At 55.0% G+C, this 26,067-nt stretch overlaps 1 protein-coding gene across 1 annotated transcript; it reads right to left on the reverse strand.

Annotated features, from left to right (window-relative positions):
* Positions 1 to 3,873: 3,873 nt before the first annotated feature.
* SMTNL2 (smoothelin like 2) lies at positions 3,874 to 25,726 on the reverse strand. The gene is made up of 8 exons (XM_070478906.1): positions 25,223 to 25,726; positions 17,172 to 17,262; positions 16,436 to 16,678; positions 15,670 to 15,745; positions 14,605 to 14,769; positions 13,449 to 13,566; positions 13,007 to 13,158; positions 3,874 to 4,820 (listed from the first exon to the last, which is right to left on the reverse strand). Exons 1-8 carry the CDS (start codon positions 25,610 to 25,612, stop codon positions 4,694 to 4,696), a joined length of 1,362 nt encoding a protein of 453 aa, XP_070335007.1. The 5' UTR covers positions 25,613 to 25,726; the 3' UTR covers positions 3,874 to 4,693.
* Positions 25,727 to 26,067: the final 341 nt, after the last annotated feature.

The raw sequence follows: 26,067 nt of genomic DNA on the forward strand, positions 1-26,067 counted from the left end.
TTGAGTGAAAAATTGACAGTAAACAAAAAGTGGAGGGACTGTTTCAGATGCAAAGCAATTAAAGAGACATAACCACCAAATGCAGTGTGTGAACTTTCACTGGATCCTGGATTTTTAAGAGTTTTAAACAGCCATAAAAGGCATGTGGAAACAATTAGGGAAATTTGAATGTCGAGTGTAGATTAGATAAATGTTCCATTTTTCAGGTGTGCTAACATTATCGTGCTCATGTAGGAGAATGCCCTTACTCTAGGGAGACATTCGCTAAAGTATTTAGGGCTGAGTGTCATGATGTCTGTATCTTACTTCCAAATGGCTCAGAAAAAGGGAGACAGACCACAAACAAGGCAGAATGTTTACAAAGCAATGGAAAACAATGTTCATTGAACTCTTCTTTCAAGTTTTCTGTAAATTTGAGGATTAGCAAAATAAACACTTGGGGAAAACTAATAGCTCTGATGCTTCAAGACACTTGGTAGAAATCATGAGGCTCCACTAGTAAGACTTTTGCAAATGCCTGGTTTACAATATGTGAAAGGAAGTAGGAGAATTGCTTGGGCAGTCAGTCCGCGATGCTCAGGGACAAGGTGGCTTTCAGGTCCCTGGCATGGACAGTGGGGAGTGATCATGCTGCTGTTTGCTGTATTTGAATAAATACCGAAGAAGGAGCCTGTTTTAGAGGGAAAAAGAAGGGAAAGCATTCAATTTGGACACCTAGACTCCCAAAGGCCATGCCGGTCCTGGGTTATGAGCCCCTGATGCAGAAGATGGGGTACAGGGTATAAGACACAGCCCAGGGGAGTAATGGACAGGGGGAAAGGAGGTCACGGTGGAGACTGGGAAGAAACAGCTAGAGAAGCGGGGGGACCTGTGAGTCTGGGTAAGGTCATGGATGCCAGGAAGAGGGGGCCAGGAACACACATACCAAACTGAGATACAGAACACACCAAGGACACTTGCAACTGTGAGTGATGAAATATTTGGCTTGTGAAAAATATAGATTTTGCCCCTTGCCTATGTGACAGCACTGCATCAACTCAAGGGACCCAGGTAGAGAGTTGAGTTGGACCCAAACGTTGTTTGGCATCTCTGGGGTGTCACCATCCATATCAAGGGTGCTACTGATCCCAGGCCTCCATCAGTTCGTTATTGCATCAGGTTGCACAGTCTCCCTCCCACTGGGGCTGCCTGGATACACCAGAGAGCACAGCATTCTTGGTCCCATCCTTCCCAGGTGTGTTTTTTGTTGTTGTTTCATGCTTTCTAGGGAAGGGGCAGGCCTAGGCGTGTTTAATGTGCTCTGACAAAGGACAACGAGGGCTGCTTGATGTCAAATCAAGTCCAAGAACCAAGCGATAAGAGATCAAAGGCTCTAAAAGCAAGCCTAAACCAAATCTTAAAAGAGAGAGAGATAAGATGGGTAATAACCCTCCCAAGAACATTCATCATTCAGCTGAAGGGGATGACGTGTGGGTGTGAGAGCATGGCTTGGGGAGGGGAGCAAAGGGGAAACACGTCCATCTCAACTGGCGTGATCCATTCATCAGAATGAGCTGGTCACCAGTCATCAGCTGGAGAAACCCAATTCAGAGTGGGTTCTGCTGGGTGGCTCAATGTTCTGCTTAAAACTGACCAACTCAGCACAGTTAGTCTGCCATCCCATTGTCTGGGGCTTCCCTCATAGCTCAGTTGGCAAAGCATCTGCTTGCAATGGAGGAGACCCCAATTCAATACCTGGGTCAGGAAGGTCCCCTGGAGAAGGAAATGGCAACCCACTCAGTATTCTTGCCCCGGAGGAGAATCCCATGGACAGAGGAGCCTGGCGGGCTACAGTCCATGAAGTCACAAGGGTCTGGACACGACTGAGCGACTAAACTATCATCCCATTATCTGGAGTCACACAGACCTGGGATGGCAGAAAACATCCTCTATGTGCGTGTTTCCTCCAGCGACAGAGTGCTGACCACTGCAGTCAGGAAAGCTGAGAACTTTTAGTCACTGAACACATTTGCGAAATTCACTGGCCTTCACAGACTGTTCCCCTGAACACCTGGCCTGAAAACTCTCCTCTAACCAGCCTGTGTAGGATCATGTTCAGAAAGTGCTTATAAAGCTCTCACTTGCCTTGAAAAAAAATCTCCATCAGCTGTCAGAAAAGCTAAAACCCGTCTTGGCTCTGGTGACACACCCCCTTCAGGGAAATGCACACAAGCCAATTTGGTTCAGACTTAATAAGTTTTAACAAAATCCAGGTGAAGGGATCTATCTGGAAAAGCAGGAAGAATCTCACAGGCAGCTCTGAGAAATAATTCTCTCAGGAGAGATGGCGGGGGGAAAAACATGTGAAACCATTTGTATCATGGCAGAAGGTGATTCAAAATCCAATTTCACAAATGGGAATTTTCCATGTAACCCTGATGCAAAACGATGGTTTCCAAATGTCTTGAGATTGTGTGGCCTGCTTGCATGCCCCTTCATCCCCCTCTCCCAGCCCCCATCCCCCTCCATCTTCCCTGGGAACCCTCAGGCTTTGTCTTGGAGGTAATCAAGTTTAAAACCCCTTAAAGCTTATGAGCCCTCATTTGCCCCTCCCCACAAACCACAGATAAGAACATCACAGAACCCACTTTAAAAACACCTAGTCTCTATGACTGAATGTGAGACAAGAGAAACACCATTGCTTAGTTTAAGAGGCGTTCTTCCTTTCTCCAGAAGGATCTGCTCTATTTTATGTGCAGAGGTGCAAGGCCACGTCTGCAAATCAGGAGAGTTCCATTTAACATGTGCAAGGACTCAGTACGGTATAGGCGTGCTTTTTATAGAGCCCCTGTGATCCCAGATTGGCTTTAGGTTTGAAACCCTAAGCTTCAGTACGAAAAAAGACCAGGCACAGTGTCTTTGCTAATAATAGGGCTCACCTTCTGGAGCTGGACAGGGGCTGGTTCCCACTGGGGGAGAACTGAGAGGATGGAATAAGACTTCAGCCTGAACAAACAGGGGCTTCCCTGGCGGCTCAGATGGTAAAGAATCTGCCTGTGATGCAGGAGACCCGGGTTTGATCCCTGGGTCAGGAAGATCCCCTGGAGAAAGCAATGGCTACCCACTCCAGTATTCTTACCTGGAAAAGTCTATGGACAGAGGAGCCTGGTGGGCTACAGTCCATGGGGTTGCAAAGAGTCGGACACAACTGAGTGATTGAGTGGGGCAGCTCTGAACAAACAAATCTGCTAAGACTATTTATCACCCCACTGGCAAGCTCTATCATGTTCCTCGCAACACCCCCAAAGAGCTCTGACCCCCAACACAGGGGACCACAGGTGACTCTGAGAAGGCATCCAGATACTGATGGTTAGAACCCACTGCATAAGCTGAAGACACATACTAGCTCCTTACAGGGAAATTCTCCAAGTTCATGGCTAAAATCCAACCCAGTTAGAAAATGCTTCTTTAGTAAGAATAAGCTAATGGCTGTGGCTTTATAGAATCTAAAGATGTCTTACTAAAAACCTAACAGTTTTTTTTTTTTTTTTTTACCATCAAACAGCTGTGAAAATAAACCAGTGCCCTTCAATGGACTCCCCCATGTGTGGGACCACCCCGCCGCTGTTCACAGATCTGTCAGTCAACTTCCAGGACACAGAACTGTAACGGGGGGTACTTTCTGTCCACGCTCCTTCGATGATGTGGAGATGGGTGACCAACAGGCAAATGCAAAAAAAGCAAATATGATTTTCAACTTTCTGGGTGGTGATTTTAGTACAGAAACAATTAAGCGGGGGGGCGGCGGCAGGGGGTGGGGAGCGGGTTTAAGTTGATTTTCTTTTGGCATGTATGTGAAAGCTCTTATTCCCAGATGAAATAACAAATCTCAAGCAAGGTGAGACACATCATTTTATGTACAAACAGTCAATGGTACAGATGGAGTTACTTTTTATAAATATCTGCAGCAAATCCCCTAAAAAAAAAAAGCTGTGAATAAAAACCACCTCACAGCACCAAGGGCCTGTCCTTCCCCAAAAGTGTTAACTTCCCAAGAGCCTATTCTTAGCCAAACACTTGTGGGGCCCTCCTGGGAAGGACAGGACCAGGCGAGAGCCTTCCCCTCTCCCCAGAGAGCGGAGGTGACAAGCAGGTCATCTGCTGCCCAGGACCCGGGAGTGATTAACCGTTTCTTCCCAAGACTTCAGTCTCCCTTGTCAAGCTGCTGATTATACGTCTCTCTGTTTCCTGGCAGGGGCCCAGAGCGAGGGAGGAAAGGAACCTACAATAGTGGGGGGAAGTAGAAAACTCTGGCTATTCTGATAAAAAAAAAAAAAAACAAACAACACTTTGTAATCAATGCAACTCTGTAAAGCCAATGGATCCAGTTCAGCAGAAGGAACATTGTGATTCAGGCTTCTGGAATCTAGAGACAAGCATTTTTTTTTTAAGGAAGAGAATTACTTAGCACCAATTTCTCTCTCTCTCCAGTAATACTTCCTTTTTCTTGAAGCCCTTGGCTGTAATGAGTCGGAGTGCAGTTCAGTGGTACTTTCCATCAGTAATGCAGCCGGGCAGGTGGGGAGCACTGTCACTTGGCACAGACAGCGCTCTCACACCAGAGGGTAGCTCTGCTCAAGGGGGCCTCCTGAATTGGGGACACCAGCGGCCTCACCGTCTCCTCTGGGGGCTGGCTCTCCAGCCCCAAGGGGCTTCACTCAAAGCGACGCAGGTGGTTGTACAGAGACTGGACGTAGGTGAAGACGCACATGGGGTCCGGCTTGCGGCCCATCACCATCATGTCCTCCACCTCAATGAGGCGCTCACAGTTGGCCAGGTTCCTGAAACACAGAAGCCCCATCAGAACGTCGGCCCCAGCCACCAGCCAGCATCACTGCCGGGGGAGAGAGCTCAGTCCAGAGCTGGAAGCTCCTGAGTGCCCCCCAGTAGGGAATTCACATCACCCCACAAGAGTTTGTGGAGTTACTCTCTCTAATGCAGTGTTTCCTGGACCCCCACAAGGAGGAAGCACCAGTCCAACTCGTGTTTTGACTTGACTGTTCTTCTTGAGTCTCTCAGTCATGTCCAACTCTGCGACCCCATGAACCGCAGCCCACCAGGCTCCTGAGTCCATGGTATTCTCCAGGTAAGAATACAGGAGTGGGTTGCTATTTCCTTCTCCAGGGCATCTTCCCAAACCAGGGATTGAACCCACATCTCCTGCATTGGCAGGTGGATTCTTTACCACTGAGCTACCAGAGCAGCCCCTTTAGTTAACTAGTGAGTGAGTGAAAGTCGCTCAGTTGTGTCTGACTCTTTTCGACCCCATGTACTGTAGCCCACCAGGCTCCTCTCTCCATGGGATTCTCCTGGCAAGAATATTGGAGTGGGTTGCTATTCCATTCTCCAGGGGATCTTCCCAACCCAGGGATTGAACTGGGATCTCCTGCATTGCAGGCAGATTCTTTACCATCTGAGCCACCGGGGAAACCCAACTAGACTTACTTTAAATTTTCAGTGAAATTCAATTTCCCTTTCAGGTTTCACTAAATATTACGTTCTGCTGAAAAAAATTTTTCAATTTTTATTATTTTAGTCAAATTTATATGAATCAAAATGGTTAGTTTTATTGATAAACATCTAACTCTGAAATTAAATTTCACTAAAAAAATTCAATGTGTATCAGCAGTGTATGGAGAATTAGCACAGACTATGAAAATAAATGTAAAATGACTGAGGTAAAAATAAATCCACTCATATCCCTCCTAAAACAGTCTTTAACCTTTTTTTTAAAAAACCATACCCACAGTTAGAGATCTTTCATGATTCAGCATACACATACTTATATGGGGAAATAAAGTTTCACAAAATTATTGACCCTTTCTACTATTCATATTTTCTCTAGATTTCATCTTTATTTCACTCCCCACTTCTTTTTTCAATTTTTTTAATGCTGGTCATGAGCTATTAAGAGGGCTTTCCAGGTGGCTCAGTGGTAAAGAATCCACATGCCAGTGCAGGAGACATGGGTTTGATCCCTGAGTCTGGAAGATCCCCTGGAGGAGGAAATGGCAACCCACTCCAGTATTCTTGCCTGGAAAATCCCATGGACAGAGGAGCCTGGTGGGCTACAGTCCAGGGGATCACAAAGAGTCAGACACGACTGAGCACGCATACAACACAAGGGTCACAACTCAAAGGTTTAAAAATTGCTTAAAATCATTTTGTGAGCCTCCCTCAACTCTACCCTAGGCCTCATGCTCTGGGAAATACTAGTTTAACATCTGGCCCATTGGTGTAGATGAATGTGGAAACTGGGGCCTTTCACTGGGCTGGAAAAGAAGCTATTCCCTCCATTGCTCCCAGCTGAGAGTGGGGACTGAAGGTACAGGCTTCAGGGTCTCGTGGGGATGGGAAGATGAGCATCCACCCAGGAGTAATGGCAGGGGTCCTCTGTGATGCCCAGCACAGCCCCCCCACCCCCCCCCGCACCCTGCACCAGACGTGGCCAGACCCTGCACTTGGTCTGGTCATCAGTGTCCTTCCTTCAGCAACTGTGCGCCCTCTTGTTCCAGGGTCCCTGGTCTTTTTGCCCCCATATACGAGGGGCTGCATGAAGCACAAGCTGGAATCAAGATTGCTGGGAGAACTATCAATAACCTCAGATATGCAAATAACACCACCCTTATGGCAGAAAGCAAAGAACTAAAGAGCCTCTTGATGAAAGTGAAAAAGGAGAGTCAAAAAGTTGGGTTAAAACTCAACATTCAGAAATCTAAGATCATGGCATCCGGTCCCATCACTTCATGACAAATAGATGGGGAAACAGTGGAAACAGTGACAGACTTTATTTTTTGGGGCTCCAAAATCACTGCAGATGGTTACTGCAGCCATGAAACTAAAAGACTCTTGTTCCTTGGAAGAAAAGCTATGACCAATCGAGACAACATATTAAAAAGCAGAGACATTACTTTGCCAACAGTCTGTCTAGTCAAAGCTATGGTTTTTCCAGTAGTCATGTATGGATGTGAGAGTTGGACTATAAAGAAAGCTGAGCACTGAAGAATTGATGCTTTTGAACTGTGGAGTTGGAGAAGACTGTTGAGAGTCCCTTGGACAGCAAGGAGATCCAACCAGTAAATCCTAAAGGAAATCAGTCCTGAATATTCATTGGAAGGACTGATGCTGAAGCTGAAACTCCAATACTTTGGCCACCTGATTCGAAGAACTGACTCATTAGAAAAGACCCTGATGCTGGGAAAGATTGAAGGTGGGAGGAGAAGGGGATGACAGAGCATGAGATGGTTGATGGCATCATTGACTCAGTGGGAAAGAGTTTGTGCAAGCTCCGGGAGTTGGCGAAGGACAGGGAAGCCTGGCATGCTGAAGTCCATGGTGTCGCAAGAGTCAGACATGATGGAGTGGCTAAACTGAACTGATACTAGTGTCAGCATTCACACTCCAGCTGCACCCTTCCTAGCTATGTGATTTGAGCAGGACACAACTTCTTGGGGCCTCAGTTTCCCCATGTGGAATAACAGCCACTTCACAGGGCGGTGGAAGAGATGAATGAGTGAATCACGCAAACCAGCTGGAGTGGCGTCTGGCATGGAGAGCTCAGTGACTGTGAGTGGCGATCACTGTTGCTGTTCGTATCACCATGGTTCTCTCTGAACATCAGAGCCGGTCATCAGGTGAAAGTGGCCTGAGCTGGAACACTACGGAGCTGGGTTCAGCTCTTGGCTCTGCCCATTGCTCCACCCTTCTGTGCCAATTCCTGGGGGCGGGGTAGAAATCAGCTTCCCACCGCCGCTCCCCTTCTAGGCGGGCTTGTTCACGCCCAGTACCCTGAGCGCTTCCTACCAGTCCCTACTGGCTCCCCGGCTTGCTTGCTCCAAAGAAAAACTATGTAATATCAGCACAGGCTGTTCTGTGGTGCTGGCCTGACACCAGGCCTCAGATCAGAAATAAAACATCAGGGTGAAACAGAGATACCTGTTCTGGATCCCACTGCTGCCTCCCCCTGGGTTTGGAGTGAGCAACTAGTAAAGAAATCTGATGGGTTCATGGGGTGGCAAGTGCGTCTGGACCGATGAGTGGGCACCCTTGCTCTCCAGGACCGGTCAGGGCGGGGCTCAATGTCAACGGGGTTGGCACTCTGACAAGAGTGTGCATGCAAAGGTGCTCTGTTGAAAATCTGAGTTCCTGGGGAGGCCTTCAACCTGAGTCCACCTCCCTGAGCTATCAGGTAGCATCTGATGCCTTTTCCTCACCTACAGCACAAGGAGAGATTCTCTCTCTCCCACTGCCTCCCAGGGCTGCAGTCAGAGGATGCCAAGTGTGCCCAGGCATCACCTCTGACAGCAGTGACCTCAGTAGTCAGTCCCTCCAGGAAATGTGGGCACCATTCAAACCCTAAACCTCAACCTTGGAAGAGAACTGAAATCCCATCCTCCAAACACCAATCCCCTGGTGGAGGCCCTGCCTCGGCTGTGCTCACCTCCAGGTCCAGGGAAGGGGCCCTAACTTCCTTCAAGGATGTTTCCAATCGCCATGCAGGTGGCTCTGACCATGAGGAAGTTCCTCCTACATTTCTTACGCTATTTTGCCTCTTGATCCTTTCTACCTATTGTCCCCACAAGGTTATTCTCAGTCTAACTTTTCTACCCACAAGAGAGCCCTTCTCATGTTGGAAGAAAATCTTTTTTCTTTTTTGGTTGCTCTGGGTCTTCACTACAGCTTGCGGACTTTCTTCAGTTGCAGCGCTACGCTTACTTGCCCTGCGGCACATGGGATTCCAGTTCCCCAAATAGGGATCAAAACCATGTCCCCACATTGAAAGATGAACTCTTAGCCACTGGATCACCAGGAAAGTCCCAGGAGAGAATCTTAATATTCACATCTTTCCCAACAATTAAACGTGTCTGCTTCCTTCACTGTGTCCACAGTGGGTACCCGGGACCTCTGCCCTGAGCTGGTGGTTCTGGTTTCTCTCTAGCCCTTTTCATGGAAGAGCACACAGAATCGTTGGCATGTTCTGAGTTTTGTCCAACCTGTGCTTCATTCTAGAGGCTGTGCTGGGCCTGCCCTGCCCAGGGTGGCCCTCAGGATGGGCACTAAGGCCTGAACCTGGCATCACCCTCTACCCCCGAGACAGAAAGCCATGGGCAAATGCTGGCTTCCCCAGCAAAGAACCAGGGGACTGAGCCACATCCATCTTGTCCCCACCCCACCAGCTGTGACAGTAACGACAAGATTCCTATTCTAGCTGTGGACATAGCTCCTTGGGACGGGATGTGAGTAAAGGAAAACAATGATGCACACTGACTTTTATAAAAACATTACAGTCTCAAAATATTAGGGGCCCTGATTGCCTTTTAAGTGAAAACATAACTGCTTTTGTGAAAATAATACAAGCTTGTTTTAAACAGTTGGAGCAGCATGGAATAATAGTCCCAAGGAGAAAGTACAGATCATTTCAAATGTCACTGCACAGTAAGAACCAGGGTTACCCTCTGCCTACCACCAATTTTAGACAGATTTACTCAGCCCCACCTTATTTGGGGTTAAGAAAGGGTCAGAGGGTTTTCTCCTATTACTTTCTATTGTGATCTTCAGTACCTACAGGGCTGTCAGGGAAATGGAGGAGGTGTGTGAGGGGCTATTTTTATTTGTTTAAGCCTTTTCTAAATGCAGCCTGGGATGCCAGGGCTTGACTACAGCCCCTATCTGGTTTTTCAGACACATGGGCACTACAAATAGCCTGGAAGCTCCTCAGCTGGGCCGTAACCTGAGAGCAGGACACATTCTCCGCAGGGCAAGGGGGAGCCTCAGGCATAGGCCCTGGGCTGGGCCTGCACAACGCCTGGAGACATGGGGAGAAAAGCGCGGAGGGTCACACACCCATAATGTGGGACGGTCCTCCCATTCTCCAAGCCCTGATCACCTGTCCAATAAGGGGAGCTCACTGAGTTGTCAGCACTGCATCACTCACACAGATTAAGCCCCGGGAATCTCCGGGGAGGCAAATTACTGGGAGAGGGGCACACAAACCCCTCTCACTCCCCAGGTTCTAGAGGTGTGTGCTTTTAAGACCCCTTGCTCACTGGAGGGTCTGGAAACATCTCCTTCCTGATGTCAGGGAGCCCTGCCCCTGCCGCTTTCCCTCCTCCGGTCACCGCACAGTGCCCGCCGCAGACTGCCTGTCTCAGGTCCGTCCTGCTGCCCCCGTGATCTCTGACAGCTTCTCATAGCCCTGTGTGTCTGCTTGGATTCTGCAGTCTAACCCCAGTGTCTGTTAAGATGCTGAGAGTCAGTATTCTCCTGGAGGTCTCCCTGTGTTTTCTTTTCAGCTTTTTTCTTTTGAATCATTATTATTTTTTTAGTTTATTTTTTCCCAGCTGAAAAATTTATTTATGGCTGTGCTGGGTCTTCATTGCTGTGTGGACTTTCCGTAGCTGCGGCAAGTGGGGTGACCCTCTAGCTGTGGTGCACGGGCGTCCCACCGTGTGGCTTCTCTCGCTGAGGGGCACGGGCTCTAGGCGCCTGAACTTCAGTAGCTGCAGCCTCCGTGGGCTTTAGTAATTGTGGCTGGTGGGCTCGAAAGTGCAGACTCAGTAGTTGTGGTCCACGGGCTTAGTTGCTCCGCAGAATGTGGAATCTTCCTGAACTAGGGATTGAACCTCTGTCCCCTACACTGGCAGGCGGATTCTTAACCTCTGGACCACCAGGGAAGTCCCCTTTTCCAGCTTTTCTAACCAGCTGATTGTCCAGGAAACTAGGTGAGCCAAGCTGCCATCCTCCCAGGAGGCCTCGGGCGGGCGGGCAGGCCCACCCCCCAGCCTGTTCCCCCAGGCACCTGGGAGGTACCTCTCAGATGACTCATGGGGGGAGGCACCTTCCTCCACTCAGGCCTGCTGGAGGCGCCCCTCCCATACATCTCAAGTCAGCAGAAAAGCAAGAGCTCATCTCAGGGGCCCACAGACCATCCTCCACTCCCCAGCCAGCCAGAAGCAGGCTCAGGCCACAGGGAGGCAAGGCCAATTTTTACCTTGTTGTTTGCTCTGGGTAGTAGAGAGGCAAATCCTGGAGCAGCCTTTCCCCACTCCCCCCGTTGATTTGGGAATAGAAGAAACATCTGGTTGGAGTCTGCAGGCGCTGTGAGCTCAAACCTCGCACTGAGCCACGAATCTTTCTGGCTCCAGCTGCCAAGGGAAGCTATGTTCCCTTTGAGCTGGGGTGCAGGGACACCATCCCAGGGCCCCCCCCTTTCCTGCCACAGCCCAGCCTGGTCCAGGGCTGAGGGTGACCAAGGCAGCCAGGGCATGAGCTGGCATGGCCTGGCCCACTGGACTTGATGGGTCAGCCAAGGGTAGCCTCACCCAGCGCAGGTGGGTCTTGGGGTGCCCACATCAGAGCTCCAGGCCCTGCACCCTCTGACCATGTGCTGTTTTGACAGCCACCCTTCCTAGGCTTGCAAACAGCTGGATCTCCTCCTGGGGAGACGCCCCCTTCCCAACATGGAGCTGTTACACTTGGCTTTCCTTCAGCATCGTCTGGGCTCGGTTGTGTAACACACTCCGTTCAGAGCTGTTTCTGCAATTAGGATGACAGCTAATCCCAAGCAGCCAAGAAAGGAATGACTTTCAAAGTATACAAGGGGTTCTTGTGACCCCAAAGGGGGCCGAGGGGACACACACGTCATCTGGGATAACACAACGGGGCAACACCAGCGGGCCGAGAGATCAGACTCAGGTTCTCCGATCTGTCCCCCAGGGCGAGACCCTTGGTACCGGGATGTAATCTGTGAGCTCCAACTCCTTCCCCAGCCAGGCTCGGGGCCAGGGCGTGGGGGCTGGAACAGATTGAGGGGGGCAGGCAAGGCAGTGGGGAGGGCACCTCCTGGACATGGGCACCAGGGCTGCAGACAAGACACGGAAGGGGCCAGGCACAACCCGGATGGCAGAGGCTCACCCCACCAGGCACAAAGGAGGGTGGGTGGGTAGGAGAGAAGGATAAATGTTCCCTCCAGGAAACCCGGGCTCCAGGGAGGCCTTCCTGCCCTCCAACCCTCCTCCCCTTAATGCCCAGCCTCAGGCAGCCCTCAATACCCTCATCTCTACCCTCCCTGTGCTGCCCCTCCACCTGCCTGCCCTGGATGGGGGTGGAGGACTCGATGGACTGCGGCAACAGCTCCCCCGCCCTCTGCCTCTGTGTTCAACGCACAGGAGGCCCTGGTGTGAGGGCAGGAGGAGGGGGAAGGCAGGGTATTTATTCCCTAACCCTTCCTGCCCGGTCACTGTGAGCTGGTTGCACCCATCCACTGCCCCCAAAGCACGGCTCTATCAGCCAGTCCTCTGGGAAGAGCTGATCTCCCCAGCCTGAGGGTATCGCAGGAAGCCTGGCTCCTTCCCTCACCCCAGCCCACTCATTTACAAGGAATCCTTTTGCTAAACTCTCCTGCCTACTCAATTTGAACTCACACCCCCCGACCCCCCACCGGAGCCCTGACTGATACACCCCTCTTTGCCACTCTCCTGATGCCCTGGGGTAGCCCCCAGCCTATAACCAAATCCCAAGCTCCCCAGCACCTCCTGACCCCAGAATCACCCCTCACCCCCTCCTCTCCCTATGTGAAAGTTGCTCAGTCGTGTCCAACTCTTTTGCAACCCCATGGACTGTAGCCCACCATGCTCCTCTGTCCATGGAATTCTCCAGGCAAGAATACTGAAGTGGGCTGCCATTCCCTTCTCCAGGGGATCCTCCCGACCCAGGGATCAAGTCCAGGTCTCCTCTGCAGGCAGATTCTTTACCATCTCAGTCACCAGGGAAGCCCTTCCTCTCTCTATGAGTGCATCTTAAGAAGGTAGGCAATTTTATAATCAACGCTTTTGATGACATTTAGGGGAGCAAAATGGACCCACTAGAGAAGTCTGAAATGTCCCCCAGGCAGATATTACTCAATTTCCTGCTGTTCGGCAGCTGGGGCTGGCCCAAGCAACCACGCCTCCAGACCCCCCAGACTCACTCGGCCATGGTGAAGGCCAGCTCGAAGTTCTGCCGCCGCTGTGTGGGGCTCAGCGCGTTGTAGTCGAAGGCGTCAGGGAAGAAGGAATGCACTAGGGCGCAGAAGGCCATCCCGTCACTCCAGCTGGAGGAGAAGTTCTGCAGGTCCACGTGCTGCGAGGCCAAGGCAGGCGGGGGGATGAGGTGGGGTGGGTACGGCACCGGCCTCAGCTCCCTCACCCGACTCGACCCCATGGTCCTCCCAGCCACTCCCCAGGCCACCATCCACACAGCTCAGTAACAAGTGCCCGTGCTTGCTGGTCTGCCCGCTGGGGACCCATCGGGAGGGCACGGTTTCTCCAGCTCCTAGCCCTCCACCCCAGCCTGGGGTTCCTGGAACGACAGCCAGGGGCGATGCCCGCACCAGCCTCTGGCAAGGGTCCCAGCGGCCTGGCCGGGCTCACCTGGTAGCCGAGCGTTTTGCTGCGGCACCACTCGAGCAGGATCTGCTTGATGCTGCTGGCGCTGGCCACGCCGAAGCTCTGCGAGCGCTTCAGCTTCGCCCGGGTCTCGCCCTTCCCCCTGCGGACAGAGGGCAGGCCTGCTGGGTGTGGGCTGAGGGGCCTGGGTCGGGGGCTGCCCCTCAGCTGCCATCTCCTTGGAGACCATGCCCCACCTGCTCACTCAGGTACCACACAACCTCCCGACCCCATACCCATGTCCAGGCAGGAGCCGCGCATCCCAGAGCAGAGCCTGCCTTGATGGGGTCTGCTGAATCAGCCGTTTCTAGCCTCTGGGCTGCCTCTTTACTCGCCACACTGGTGATCCGGGGGCAGAGGGCCTGAGCCCACCCGGCCCGTGCTCCTCCGCTCTGCCTGGAACACCCTCTCTACTGCCCTTCATCCCACCCTCCTCTGAGACTCCCTCTTGGGCTGCCCTCCCTGACGGCTCCTTCCTAGCCCAGAGGGATGGTTTTCTCCTTTGGGTCCTATGGACACTCCTTGATGGCCAAGATCAGGTTGCCAGGGTCAGCGGGACACTTCCTGGGTCTGTCCCCGTCACTAGAGGCAGCTGGGACTCGGGGTGGGGTTATCATCACATAGGCCTGGGCCTACCCTACGAGCAGTAGGCGTTAACATCACCAGAGGAAGGAAGCCTGGATATATGTGCAAAGTTGGACTCGATCTCTAAGAGGGTGGGGTTGGGGTGTGAGAAGGGGCTGGTGGGCCCTTGGGTCTCGCTGTGTCACCTCCCAGCTCCTACTGGGAACCCCAGGGACTGCCCTCTGGTCTCCCCTGTCACGCCCTGAAACCAACTTCTCCAGTTGAGTGAGGAATGTGGGTGTGAGGGTGGCCAGGGGCCCCTCTGGAATGCAGGGAGAGGGGCTGGGCTCTCACCAGGCCTTGCCTGGCCCGCCTGCCCCCTCCTCTCCTCCCACCACTGGGACTGTCTACCCCTCAGCCCACCCCACCCCATAGTCAGCCCTGACCTTGTGTTTTGCCCAAGAGTTCACATACTGGGGAACAGAAAGGGCCAGCTTTGCTGTGCTGTGCCTGCCTGACCCTGGTCTGAGTCCTGGCCTCCTCTGGGGGCCCTGACTGATCTGGAGAGCATCCGTACTTGCTGGCTGTATCCTGCTCCCATTTCTCAAACAACGCCTTCCGGGCCTGCGCCCCCGAGGTGCGGGGCAGCGTCTGTGACCTCACCAGCTCCCGGCGACGGGCCTGAGTCGTGGCTGGCGGCTGCGGGGATGGCGGTGACTGGGGTGGCGTCACCAGCGGAGGGCTGAGTCAGGGAGGGAGAGAACCACTGAGTCAGGAACACAGACCCGCCCGTCGCTAGCTCACAGGAGGCCCCCTGGTCCCCCACCCCGGGTCCCCTGCCCTAGTGAGTGTGAAATGAGGCAGCAGCTGGGCTCCAGGGAGAGAGGAAACATCACTGGCTCTAGTCCCCAACCGGTTCTACAGGTTTTCTGAGCTTAGCTGTTCTCCGAGGCAGGCCAGCCAGGCCGTGAGCCCCCGTCTCTGCAAGTAATCACCCCTTGGCAGGTGTCAGTGTCTGGGGTAGGGGGGGCATCCTCCTTGCGGGACGTGAACCCAGAACCACCCACCCCCAGGGCCAGGCCCCCTGCATGCCACCACTAAAAAAGCTCCCCTTTGTTTCCCCCAGAACAGTTTGCCAGAAAGTCACAATTCTCCTTTTATTATTAAAAGGAGGTGGGGGGCAGGGGAGGTCAAGCCAGCCCCGCCCCCAGCTCTGATCACAATCCAGTGGGCCTGGGGGAGTCTGGGGACCACTGAAGGCCAGGAGGCGGCAGACCTGCCCCAGCCTGGGGGTCCCTCCAGGGACCTCCTTGGCCAGGGACAGGAAGCACCCGGCTGGTGGGGAGGGGCCCAGCCAGGATGGACAAAGAGGAAAGCAGATGGTCCCACGCTCCATCTCCCTGGGTGGACTAAGACACCCCTTCAGTCTGTGCGCAGACTTGCTTTCAAGGGTCCTAAGTGAAACCAGTCTGCGACCATAAAACCCTCTACCTCCTAGCCTCACTGCCTCATTTCCCTCGAGGTCAGCCCACGGAGCTCCCTGCAGGGGCCCAGGCAGCCTGGGTCCAAGGCAAAGCCCAGAGGCTTCCTGGGGAGGGACGACCCCTTCCCAACCGGGACTGGGGCCCTGACTCAGACTCACCTGTCATTGGCCCTGCTGGCCGTCATTGCCCCGAAGCCAGAGCTGGACAGAGACCGTGGGAGGGAAGAATTCTTCTCTGAGGGACAAGGCAAGAGAGATAAATAACAAACCCTGGCCTCAGGGTGTAGGGCGTGGGGGGCACCACTGCCTGCCTCCCTTCCGCTGACCTGGCCCTGTGCCCTTTACCCAGCGTCACTCCAGGGCGTGGGCGGGATCCCTGGACTAAGCCGGCCCTGGCTCGGCCAGCAGTTGAGGAGAAAGGATGCCGGGGACATAGAGCAGTGACATAAAAGAGGCCTTTTACAGCGTCCCCTCCTGCTTTTGAGAGTACAGAGCCCAGGGCCTCTTGGGCTGCATGCCCATAAAACACTTTGTTCCCGAGTCTTCATTCTGGAAACCTACACAGCCCAACCCCAAGACTTGCCACTGAGGCCTGACCCCAGGCCCCAGACAGGCTCTGGGGACCACGCCAAAGTGTGCGGGGTGAGAAGCCATCTCCCAGCCACAGCCTTGACCTGTAGGGAAAGCCATGGTGGTATCCTGTAGGGTTGATGCTACTTCACAGCATCTCTAGCGGAGGAGTCGGGAAGGAGGGGCCCCATATGATGGAGCGGAAGAGTTACGGAAACGGGTCACAGTGACAGGTCCGGGAGGCTGGGGCTTGGCCCAGGTTTTCTGAGTCTCTTCCCAACGCCCCCCACCCACCACCGCCCCAGCCCCTGCCCTCCTTCCCACTCTGAGGCTGAGCACGCCCTCCTGCTCCTACCACTGGGACTGGGAGTCCAGGCGGTGGTAGCCTCGCTGGGGCTCAAGCTGAGGCCCCCCAGGATGGCAGCAGACGTTGGCGACAGAGCTGTGGCTGAGGTCTCCCCAGAGAACCTCTCGGAGACTCGCGTGATGGCCGTGACTGGCTGGTGAGGCAGCCGCAAGGAGAGGCTCACAGGGCGAGACTTGGGGGGCTCTGGTGCTGGGATGGTTTGAGTGGTCTCGGGGGGTCTGTCACCTGGATCTGGAGCACATGACCAGCAGGGGTGGAGGTGTCAGCTGTGGCCTCCACAGGGGCTTCAGACCCTCCCAGGAGGACTCCAGTCTCTGGGAACCCTCTTCCCACCTCCAGGAAGCCCTCCCTGATCACTCCCTGCTGCTCCTACCAGAGTTGGCAGCTGCTTCATCTTTCAATAAACTGCCTGTTTATTGAACAGACAGTTCAATACATAGTTGCCTCTCTTTCTACCCTGTTCAGCAGTTGGATGATTCCTCAGCCCCTGCTTGCTTTCCTCCAGAAACGAGGAAGCTCACCACCTTCCAAGATCTCTCATTTTCTCCCGTGTTTACAAAGCTCTACTTTGCACTGAATGAGGCTGCTCCTGTCAGCCTCTCCACCCACTGGGGTTCAGGCCCATGTTCTCTGTTCCAGGCAAGAGCTGGCCTGGCACAGAGGCACAGCTGAGGCCCTGACCCTGAAGCTACCCAGCTTGCCCTCCTCTGCCGTCAGCCCCTACCTGCCCCAGGCTGGTGCCCGTTCTCAATGATGCACGAGTTTGAGGTCCTTCTCATCTCCAACTCGCTGGCCTCGTCATGGTGATCCACGCTCTATAGAGAGACAAACCCCGCCAAGACCCAATCAGCTGGGGCCGGCTGCCCCTCCCCCAAAATCATTGCCAGAGACCCTCCCTGATTCTGGCAGGACAAACATTTTGAGAGAGACAGTTCTGGGGTGGGGAGGGTGTTCAGTGATGGGCCCCGTTCATATAAGAAGCTGATGTGGACTCAGCCTCACCAACTGAACCCCCAGGATCCTGGAGGCAAAAGCCTCCACTGGGCTCATCCCAGACCACCAAAATGCTAGAGCAAAGATCATGACTGGGAGTTTCAGGGCTTCCCTGGGGGCTCAGTGGTAAGGAATCCACCTGCCAATACAGAACACGGGTTCAATCCCTGGTCCCGGGAGATTCCATGTGCTGTGGAGCAGCTAAACCCATTACACCACAACTATTCAGCCCCATGCTCTGGAGCCGTAACTGCTGAAGCCCCCAGAGCTTGTTGCAACAAGAGAAACCACTGCAATGAGAAGCCCACACATTGCAACTAGACAGTAGCCCCTGCTCGCCACAAGAGGAGAAGCCCGTGCGCAGCAACCAAGACCCAGTACAGCCAAAAATAAATACATCTTTAAAAAAAAAAAAAAAAAAAAGAGGCTGGGACTCTGAAGGAATATGCAAGGTGCCCAACCCCTTTGCCCAGGCTGGACCAGATGACTGGGGTCAGGAGAGCCTGGCTACTGTTCATCCCAGGGGCTGTGTCGGGAGCCCAAACCCAGCGACCTAAGTAAGGTCCTTCTGGGCCAACAATCGGCCCTGAAGCCCTCAGGATGAGGCCTTTCCATTGGCTGTGGTGTCACAAGATTTGCTTGGATGTCCAGAGCACAGAGGCCTTACTGATTCCATCAACCCCTCCATCCCATCTGGGCTGCGGGAATTGGGGGTGTCATGTGGAGAGAGAGAGCCAAGACAAAGAGCCAAGTGACCCAGGTCAGATTGTTGTGCCCCCTCTGGGTCAGTTTCCCTGCTGGAGATGAGGGGTAGGCTATGCAAACCTTCATCATTTTGGCACCTGCCAGGCCATCAGGCCCTTTTTCTGCACATGCCATTTATACCACTTTGCTTCTGTTGTCCCAGGTCGGTACTAGCACACCCATTTTACAGATGGGACCTGAGGGCTCAGAAAAAGGACACGCACTGTCCAAGGTTACCCAGGGAGAAACAGCTAAGATTCATGGTCAGGACAGAGGTTCTCTTCAACCTTGGCCCTGCCGTTCTTACATGGAGGGAGACTGGAGAGCTCAGAGTATCTACGGGCCTGATGGGGTCTGCCTGGCAAGGGAGGGACACAGAGAAAGACCCCGATCAGGGGCTCTACTCAGAGCCCACGATGAGCGGCTTGAGATGTTGGCCGTAACGCTTCTTAGACACCTCCAGACTGGCCCCCTTGTCTACCAGGTTCCCAGGTGACAATGGCCCATCCCTGGCCCCCAGTGGCTCAGCCATGATTGTAACCAGTGCACGCGGTATTCACCCTGCCATGAGGGCATCAGTGTGGTGTGGGAGCCAGGACTGTGAGCAGATGACGTCAATCCAGCATGAGGGTGCGTGCCTAGGACAGACTTCATCCAGCCCAGCGGGTCAGGGAGGCAGGGGTGGCTGAGGCCGTCTAGAATAAGCCAGGTGGACCAGGATGGAAGCCATTCCCAGCAGAGTGACTGATACCTGCCAAAGCACACACACGTCAAGGCACAAAGTGTTCTGATCTGGTGGGCGGGGAAGCACTAAGCGGCTCGGAGGTGCCATCCTGGAGAGCTTGGACCTGACTCCTTAGACAAAAAGGAGCTGAAGGCTGTCGGCTCTGTTTTAGAAACATCCTTCAGAAACCAATGAGACAGTGGCATGGAAACGGGTGACCAGATGGCCAGTCACCTCCCTAGTCTCAGGTGAGGATCTGGGAAGCAGAGATGGGGCAGTGAAAGAGTGGAGGACAAAAAGGACTCAGTGGTTTGGGGAGAGTAAGTGGATATGGAGGCAGGGGGGAGTCACACGTCTTCCAAGCCTGGGCTTTGGGCCTGGGGGATGTGACTATGGAGAGAGAAGCGGGGACTGGTGGGAAAATAAGGATTTCAATTTGGGCCATGAGTGTAAGGAGCCCCTGAGGCATCAGGGAGTCGAGGTCACGAAGTAGCTGGATATTTGAGTCTGAAGTTTCAGAGGGAGGATGGATAAACAATAGAGAAGCAGGTGTCTCATGTCCAGAGCACAGCAGAAGAGCTGGCTGAAGAAGCCTGGGATGGGCACCATGTTTGGGGGCAGAAGAGGCATCTGCAGAAGAGAATAAGGAGCAGCAGCCAGAGGGAGGAGGAAGAAAACCAAAAGAACACTCAGAAAGGCAGGTGGAGGTATAACGAGAAGGCTGGTGGTCAGCAGCTCCCAAGGTGGCCCCGGGTCAAGGAAAAGAAGATCAAGGCAAGATCTAAAAAGGTCCATTGGGGTTAGCCCCCAAAGAGGTGCTGGGTGACAGTTTAGGAGCTGAATCAGAGGTGGAGGTGAAGGCAGGAGACAGCCTTGGATTGAGATGGAGACACAGGAACTGCAACCATGGGGGGGGTGGGGGCGGGAGAAGAGGTTTGAAGGGCTCACTCAGGTGGAACGATGTTTAGAGGCTAAGAGAAAGACTCTAGCAGGGTGATGGGACCCTCTGTGGGGTGGGGACCCTGGGGAAGTGGGAGAGCACAGGACTCGAGCCTGGGTTTGGAGAGGAGGTGACCCCCCCCAACTTCCGATTCAGAAGGATGGAGAGAGAGGGTCCCCAAACACTCGTATAAACAGTGGAGAAGAGGGGGTATCTCCTGGCACTTCAGGGTGGGGGGGACACCCCTAGAGCCTAACCTGAAGTCAACTCAGCAGACGGAGGAGAAACATCCAGTCCATCCTGAACTCCAGCCCCACCTGTCACCAGGGTGCTCAGCTCTGGGGGCTCCCTGTCCCCCCCACACACCCCCTACCCTGGTCCTACAGGTTCTGCAGGTCTAGGCAGGGGCCTGGAGGGCCCAGCTGATGTTGAAACCATTTTCTCAGGAATGTGGATCTCTCTGTGGGGCCCCACAGACACCTGTTCCTGCATGGTGCAGGCCCCGTGCTCCCCATCATGGCCCAGGGGAACAGACACCACCATCAGACAGGAGGCAGGTTCTGAATCCCCATCAAGGGGTCTCCAGCAAAGCAAGAGGAAAAGGGCTGGACTGACTCATGCTGTGAGGCCAGACTCCCAGGCTCCTGCTGCCCCTCACTACCCCATGCCTGAGATGGGAATCACTGCTCGTCCAAGGGAAGGGCTCAGCCCACACCTCAGTCAAGGGGCTCCCCAGAGGCCACCCTCCAACTCATCATCACAGAACCTTGGGGGTTGGACTCACCCCTAACCTCACCCCATGACTAAAGGCAGCAGCAGAGTCAAGGTTGGGGGTGTCCTACCCCAACCCCGGGCTCTGTCCACAAAGCGCTCATGCTTTCCAGGAGCAGGAAGGACCACTTGAAACAAATTTGTGCAGCCGGGCCCCAGCCATCTCACAGATGAGGGGGAGGGTGGGGTAACTGCCCCAGCAGGATCTGAGTCCCCAGGCCCACCCACGGGCCCCAAGCATACCCCCGCGGTGGTTTTCCTTTGGTGCGGGCAGCCTGTTTCAGCCACAGAGAAGGGAGTGGGGATGGGGCCCCCTGCGTGCTGGGGCCAGGGTAGAAGTCAAGTCACTGGAGAGCCCTGGGGGCCAAACGGGTCCTAGGGAGCCGCTGTCACACCCCCAAGACCTGGGCTTTGTCTGAGCAAGGGGGAGGCTCCCCGGTCAGGGAGTCCAGGCCCCGGAATGTTAGGGAGAGAGGTGGAAGGCAGAGAGGAAGGGGTGGGGGGAGGGGAGGTAAGTCAGAGCCACTCTTCCTGGGGAAGTTTTTAAACACTGTTGAGAGGGCAGGAATAATAGTGCAGGCATCCTTGGGGCTGCCTGACCCCACGTGGGCTCGTGCGTGTGGACAGGGGCGCACGTCAGCACGCCCAGCACAACCCCCATCCTGAGCCCCTAACTCGGCCACCCCAGCCTCCTCCTCCTTCCTCCTCACTCACTCACACCACCGGTTTTAAAGACTCAATTCAAACTTCTCCCCAAAGCATTTAACTCTCTTATCACACAGTGTGTCTGGGAAAGGAAGGCAGATAAGGCAAGTCTGGTTTCTTTCACGTCCGACCTCGACGCTGCTCCTGGCAGCCACTCCAGAGGGCCTCCACTGCCTTCTGACATGGGGACCCGGTGGCTCCGGCTCAGCTGATGACATTTCCAGGGACCAACTCTGGCGCAGCCTCCTGGGCCGGGCCTGGCCTGGCCTCAGGCTGCCCCCAGCCAGCTCCCTCCACTGGCCAGATCACAACTGTGACTCTGTGGACACTCTTATGAACCCACCGGGTGGACATCACTGTCATAACTACTCAGTCAGCTCGGCTCAGGGCCCAAACAGGGCTGGGCCAGTCCTGAGATACAAGGGACCTGGGGTCCAGCTGAGAGATGTCCCCACGGCCTCACAGCAAATAAGCCCTAAGCAGCTCCTGTTTGCTGCAGGGTCTCAGGCCTCCTACAAGGAGTCCTCCCCGATTACTCCCACTCTACTGCCCTGCCCTCTCCCTCCGCCTCCCTGGCTGCTCACTACCTAGCAGGGTCAAGGTTTGTGCACTCAGAAGTGGATTACTAAATCAACTCTGCATTGAGTTCAGAGCATGTGTACATGCTGAATTCAACCCTCCTCCAACCCTGACGGTTCCTACTTTGAAAGAGCAGGAAGTGAAAGGGTCTCAACCAAGGGTCTCTAAGTCTCATTGCTTATCACAGACGGGCAGTGGACAGCCCAGCCTCCACACTGCCTGACCACTACCACCACTGGCTTTCATGTGTGGATAAGACCCTCACACCTAGACTCCCCCATCCAGCAACACACACACACACACACACACACACACACACACACACACACACACACAAGTTTGAGAGGCCAGACTGTCCTGGCACCCAGCTATGACTATAGCCAGTCTCGTCCTAGAGCCCTGATACCCTGTTCATGACCAAGTGCCTGATCACAAGCTGCTGGTCAGAACCGGAGTGTGACAACGTGTGGATGGCTCCATATAGCGCTCCTCCCTGCGAGAAACTGGTTTGGATTCTGGGTGGGTGCTCCTGAAAGGTGGGCCACAAGAGAAGTGGAGGCCAGTGCCTTGGGGCAGGGGGAAGCTGCCCGGGACCCAGGGAGCCTCTGACCCACCAGGAGACCTCAACCATCCTGCACCTGTGGTGCTGAACTCTGCCCGCTGCCCCACCCACTCCAGGCTTTTCTAAAGCCCAGAACCTGCTCCCCAACTGTGTCTTCATCCTAACCACCCAAGAGGCTCCAAGAGGCTGCGGCATCCCTGATGACCCCCAACCCCTCTTCCAGAAGCCCCCCCTTCTCTCCAAGTCTAAGAATGGGCTTTCCTGGACCTCTGCGCTCCCTGACCTTCATGGAGGGCTCCAGCCTCACCTTCTCCCTCTGCTCCCCTGAAGACCTCACCCATTCTAGGGTCTCACCCACCAGCCCTGCCCTGTTGTCTACCTCACCTCTGGTCTTGACCACATCTGTGACTCCACCTGCTCTGCATCAGCTTTGCCAGGATGTCCCTCACCCTCAGGACAACCCAAAGGGAACTGGCCTCTCCACAGATCTGTGACCCCGGAGTCCCCCAGCAGGGCTGCACTCCCTGCCTCCCTGCTCACATCCAAAGACCGTCTCACCCTGATGATTGCCCCTCCAAGACATTACTGCAAGGCAGTCCTAGTGCTCCCTCCACCCACCTTTGGCCATCCTTTCCTTGGACCGTCGCATTTAAGTTACCCTGCCAGCAGCCGCCCTCCAACCCCCATCCATCCATGAGGGAGCTTGCTGGATACAAGGAGGAGCCTGTTCCTTCCCTGGCCAGTGCCCCTCACCACCACCCAACAGCCAAGAGGACTAGCTCACCCCACGTGAAAGTGAGTGTTAGCTGCTCAGTTGTGTCCGAATCTTTGCCACCCCATTGTAGCCCGCTAGGTTCCTGTGTTTATAGGATTCTCCAGGCAAGAATATTGGAGTGGGTTACCATTCCATTCTCCAGGGGATCTTCCTGACCCAGGGATTGAACCCGGGTCTCCTCTGCATTGCAGGTAGATTCTTTACCATCTGAGCTACCAGAGAAGCCCCACATTGACTGAAGACCAATTCCCACTTAAAACAGATGACTGGAGAGACTTCTCACATATGTGTGTGAATTCATGTACATATGCATACATGACTCTGAAGAGTATTTTTCTGAAACTTGGACAGTTGCTTCTGTGAGTAGACAAGTAGCAAATGTGTGTTAAAATAAAAGCTCAGAAACAGTTGATGACACAGTTTATTAGGTGCGTGTGATCTCACAGTGGTGATTTTATACCCTGGCCAAGTAGTGGTCATGCTCAAAGGACAGAATTAAGTGTATCCATATTTCCAGACAGACTTCCCAAGTGGCGCTAATGGTAAAGAGCCTGCCCGCCAATGCAGGAGACGCAGGTTTTATCCCTGGGTCAGGAAGATCCCCTGGAGGAGGTCATGGCAACCCACTCCAGTATTCTTGCCAGGAGAATCCCATGGACAGAGGAGCCTGGCAGGCTACGTTCCCTAGGGTTGCAAAGAGTTGGACATGACTAAAGTGACTTAGCACGCACGCACGCACATGTTCCTTGACATTGGGACACTCAGGGGTTCTGTCACCAGCATGTTTAAGAACGTCTCACCCCACCCCCCAACTCCTTGGCCCATCATCTGGGGGCCTTCTCAATTCACCCCTCTACTCTCATACCCCACCAGGCTCCCCTCTGGCCACTGAGTCCTTTGAGCCTCTCTGAGGTGGCCGGTACAGCCTCACACACCACCCCCTGCAGCAACAGATCCCAGGCCTCCAATACAAAGCCGGCCTGGGACACCCGCTAGGATGAGACAATCCTAGGATGAGAACACCCGCTCTGGCTGCCAGCAGTTGGGACTGCTCCATCTGGGGCCATCTCCCACCCTGGCTGGGACCTCTAGGGGCAAAGGTTAATCTGATCCCCCCCCCACCGCCCCTTCCTGGCCCCTTGAGGTGCAGTCCAGCCCACACAAGAGATCTGAATGAGTGATGGACTGAATCGAGAGGGACAGCAGGTGCAAAGGACCCAGACCCTGGAAACCCAACCCTGGAGCACATGCCGGGGAAGGGTGGAAAATCCCACCCAAGGGCCACTGTGCACACCAGAGAACATTTTAACCAGCCACTCCAGGAGGCCCGGTGCTCAGAGCAGTGACTGGTCCACACTGGCCTCCGCCCTGCCCCTACACAGTGTGGGTCGCTGGCCAGTCACTGACCCCAGAAATCTAGACTGCTCAGGACTGGTCCCCCTGGCCTTTACCCCCACCCCGTCTCTCCCATCACGGTAAGGATTCCCCACCCTCGGTGAGCTCCCAAAGGCTGTGCCCAGCAGCCCCGAACAGACTGCATCCTGCCCCTAACACTCACCCCGCGCTGGAGTTCTCCACCTGGATTAATCAATAACCCGAGCCGTCAGGCCTCAGTGAAGTGGCATCACAGGGGGAGTCAACGGAGGTGGGGAAGTAGGGGGTGGGGGTGGGGGTGGGGGTGTTGCTGACCATTCCAACACGTCGGCCAGGCCGGGGTTGGTGTTACAGCGCCTGAGTGCCAAAGAACAGTGGAGACAGAGGGACAGAGCTCGGGGAAAATGGGACCTGGCTGCAAAGAAGGGAGGGGGTCCGAGACAGGTGCGGCGGGCAGCCTAAACCGGTGCTTCCCCCGACAGTAGCCGGATCCCCACGACCGGGTCGCAGCGGCAGGCGCACGCACTGGGGACCTAGGGGCGGCCGGGGTCGCGGAGTCCCTCTACCCCGGCGCACGCCAACAGGCGCCCGCGCTCCCCGAGGCTCACCTGGCTGCGGCCGGACAGCGAGAAGGTGGCGTGGCTGGCGAACCGCGTGGTGCCCAGACGGGGCGCGCGGTCCCGGACGCCGGGCGCGGGCGGAGGGCTGGTCGTGCCGGGAGCGGGCGCCAGCCCGGTCGTCAAGCCCAGCGACTCCACCTGGCGCGTCAAGCGTTCGAGCTGCGTTTGGAGCCGCTGGTTGTCGCGCTGCAGATCGGCCACGGTGCGCGCCAGCGGCCCCGCCAGGCGCAGCGCCTCGGCCACGCGCTGCTCCACACCGCGCTGCAAGCCCTGCATGTCCTCGTGCAGCGCGCGCACCGCGCCCTCCAGCGCCGCCTCGTAGCGGCCCAGCGCCTCGCGCACTGTGCGCGCCTCCTCGGCGTCGGGGGCCGGGTCCATGGCCGGGCCGGGCGCTTGTTTGTCAGGGAGATCGGGCCTGACACGGAGAGAAGTCGAGTTCCGCAGCTCCAGACCGCAACTGGCCACCGCGAGCTGGGTTCTCTCCGGAGGGGCGGTGGGAGGGGCGGGCGGAAGGCGGGGCGGGCCCAGTGAGCCCCGGGACTGGGCGCCGCGCGAGGGCGGGGCCTCGGGGGCGTGGTCAGCGGCTCCGGGGACCGCCCCCGCCCCGCCCCGCCCCGGCCCCGTTGACCCGCGGGATGCCTCGAGGTGAGGGAGGTCCTCCGCGGCGCCCGGGGCCCCGCATTGACCCTGGAATAGCAGCGTGCGGCCGAGGGCAGAGGCTGCGGACCACCTGAAGAAGGCCTCGACTCACAATTGGACTTGACTTTGGAGACCGCTGTCTTGGGTTATGCGTTCCCTGGGGGCCTTCACTCTCAGGCACAGGTCCAAGTCCT

This window comes from Odocoileus virginianus, chromosome 17 (assembly GCF_023699985.2).
Source record: "Odocoileus virginianus isolate 20LAN1187 ecotype Illinois chromosome 17, Ovbor_1.2, whole genome shotgun sequence".
In the NCBI taxonomy this organism is placed as follows: Eukaryota; Metazoa; Chordata; class Mammalia; order Artiodactyla; family Cervidae; genus Odocoileus; species Odocoileus virginianus.

Excerpts from the sequence above, each read along its gene's own strand:
- SMTNL2 (XM_070478906.1), bottom strand. The coding sequence starts at position 25,612 with ATGGACCCGGCCCCCGACGCCGAGGAGGCGCGCACAGTGCGCGAGGCG. Across the intron at positions 15,746-16,435 it reads CTGGACTCCCAGTCCCAGTG|AGAAGAATTCTTCCCTCCCA; the intron begins GTAGGAGCAGGA and ends CTTGTCCCTCAG. Across the intron at positions 13,159-13,448 it reads GCAAAACGCTCGGCTACCAG|CACGTGGACCTGCAGAACTT; the intron begins GTGAGCCCGGCC and ends TTGGCCTCGCAG.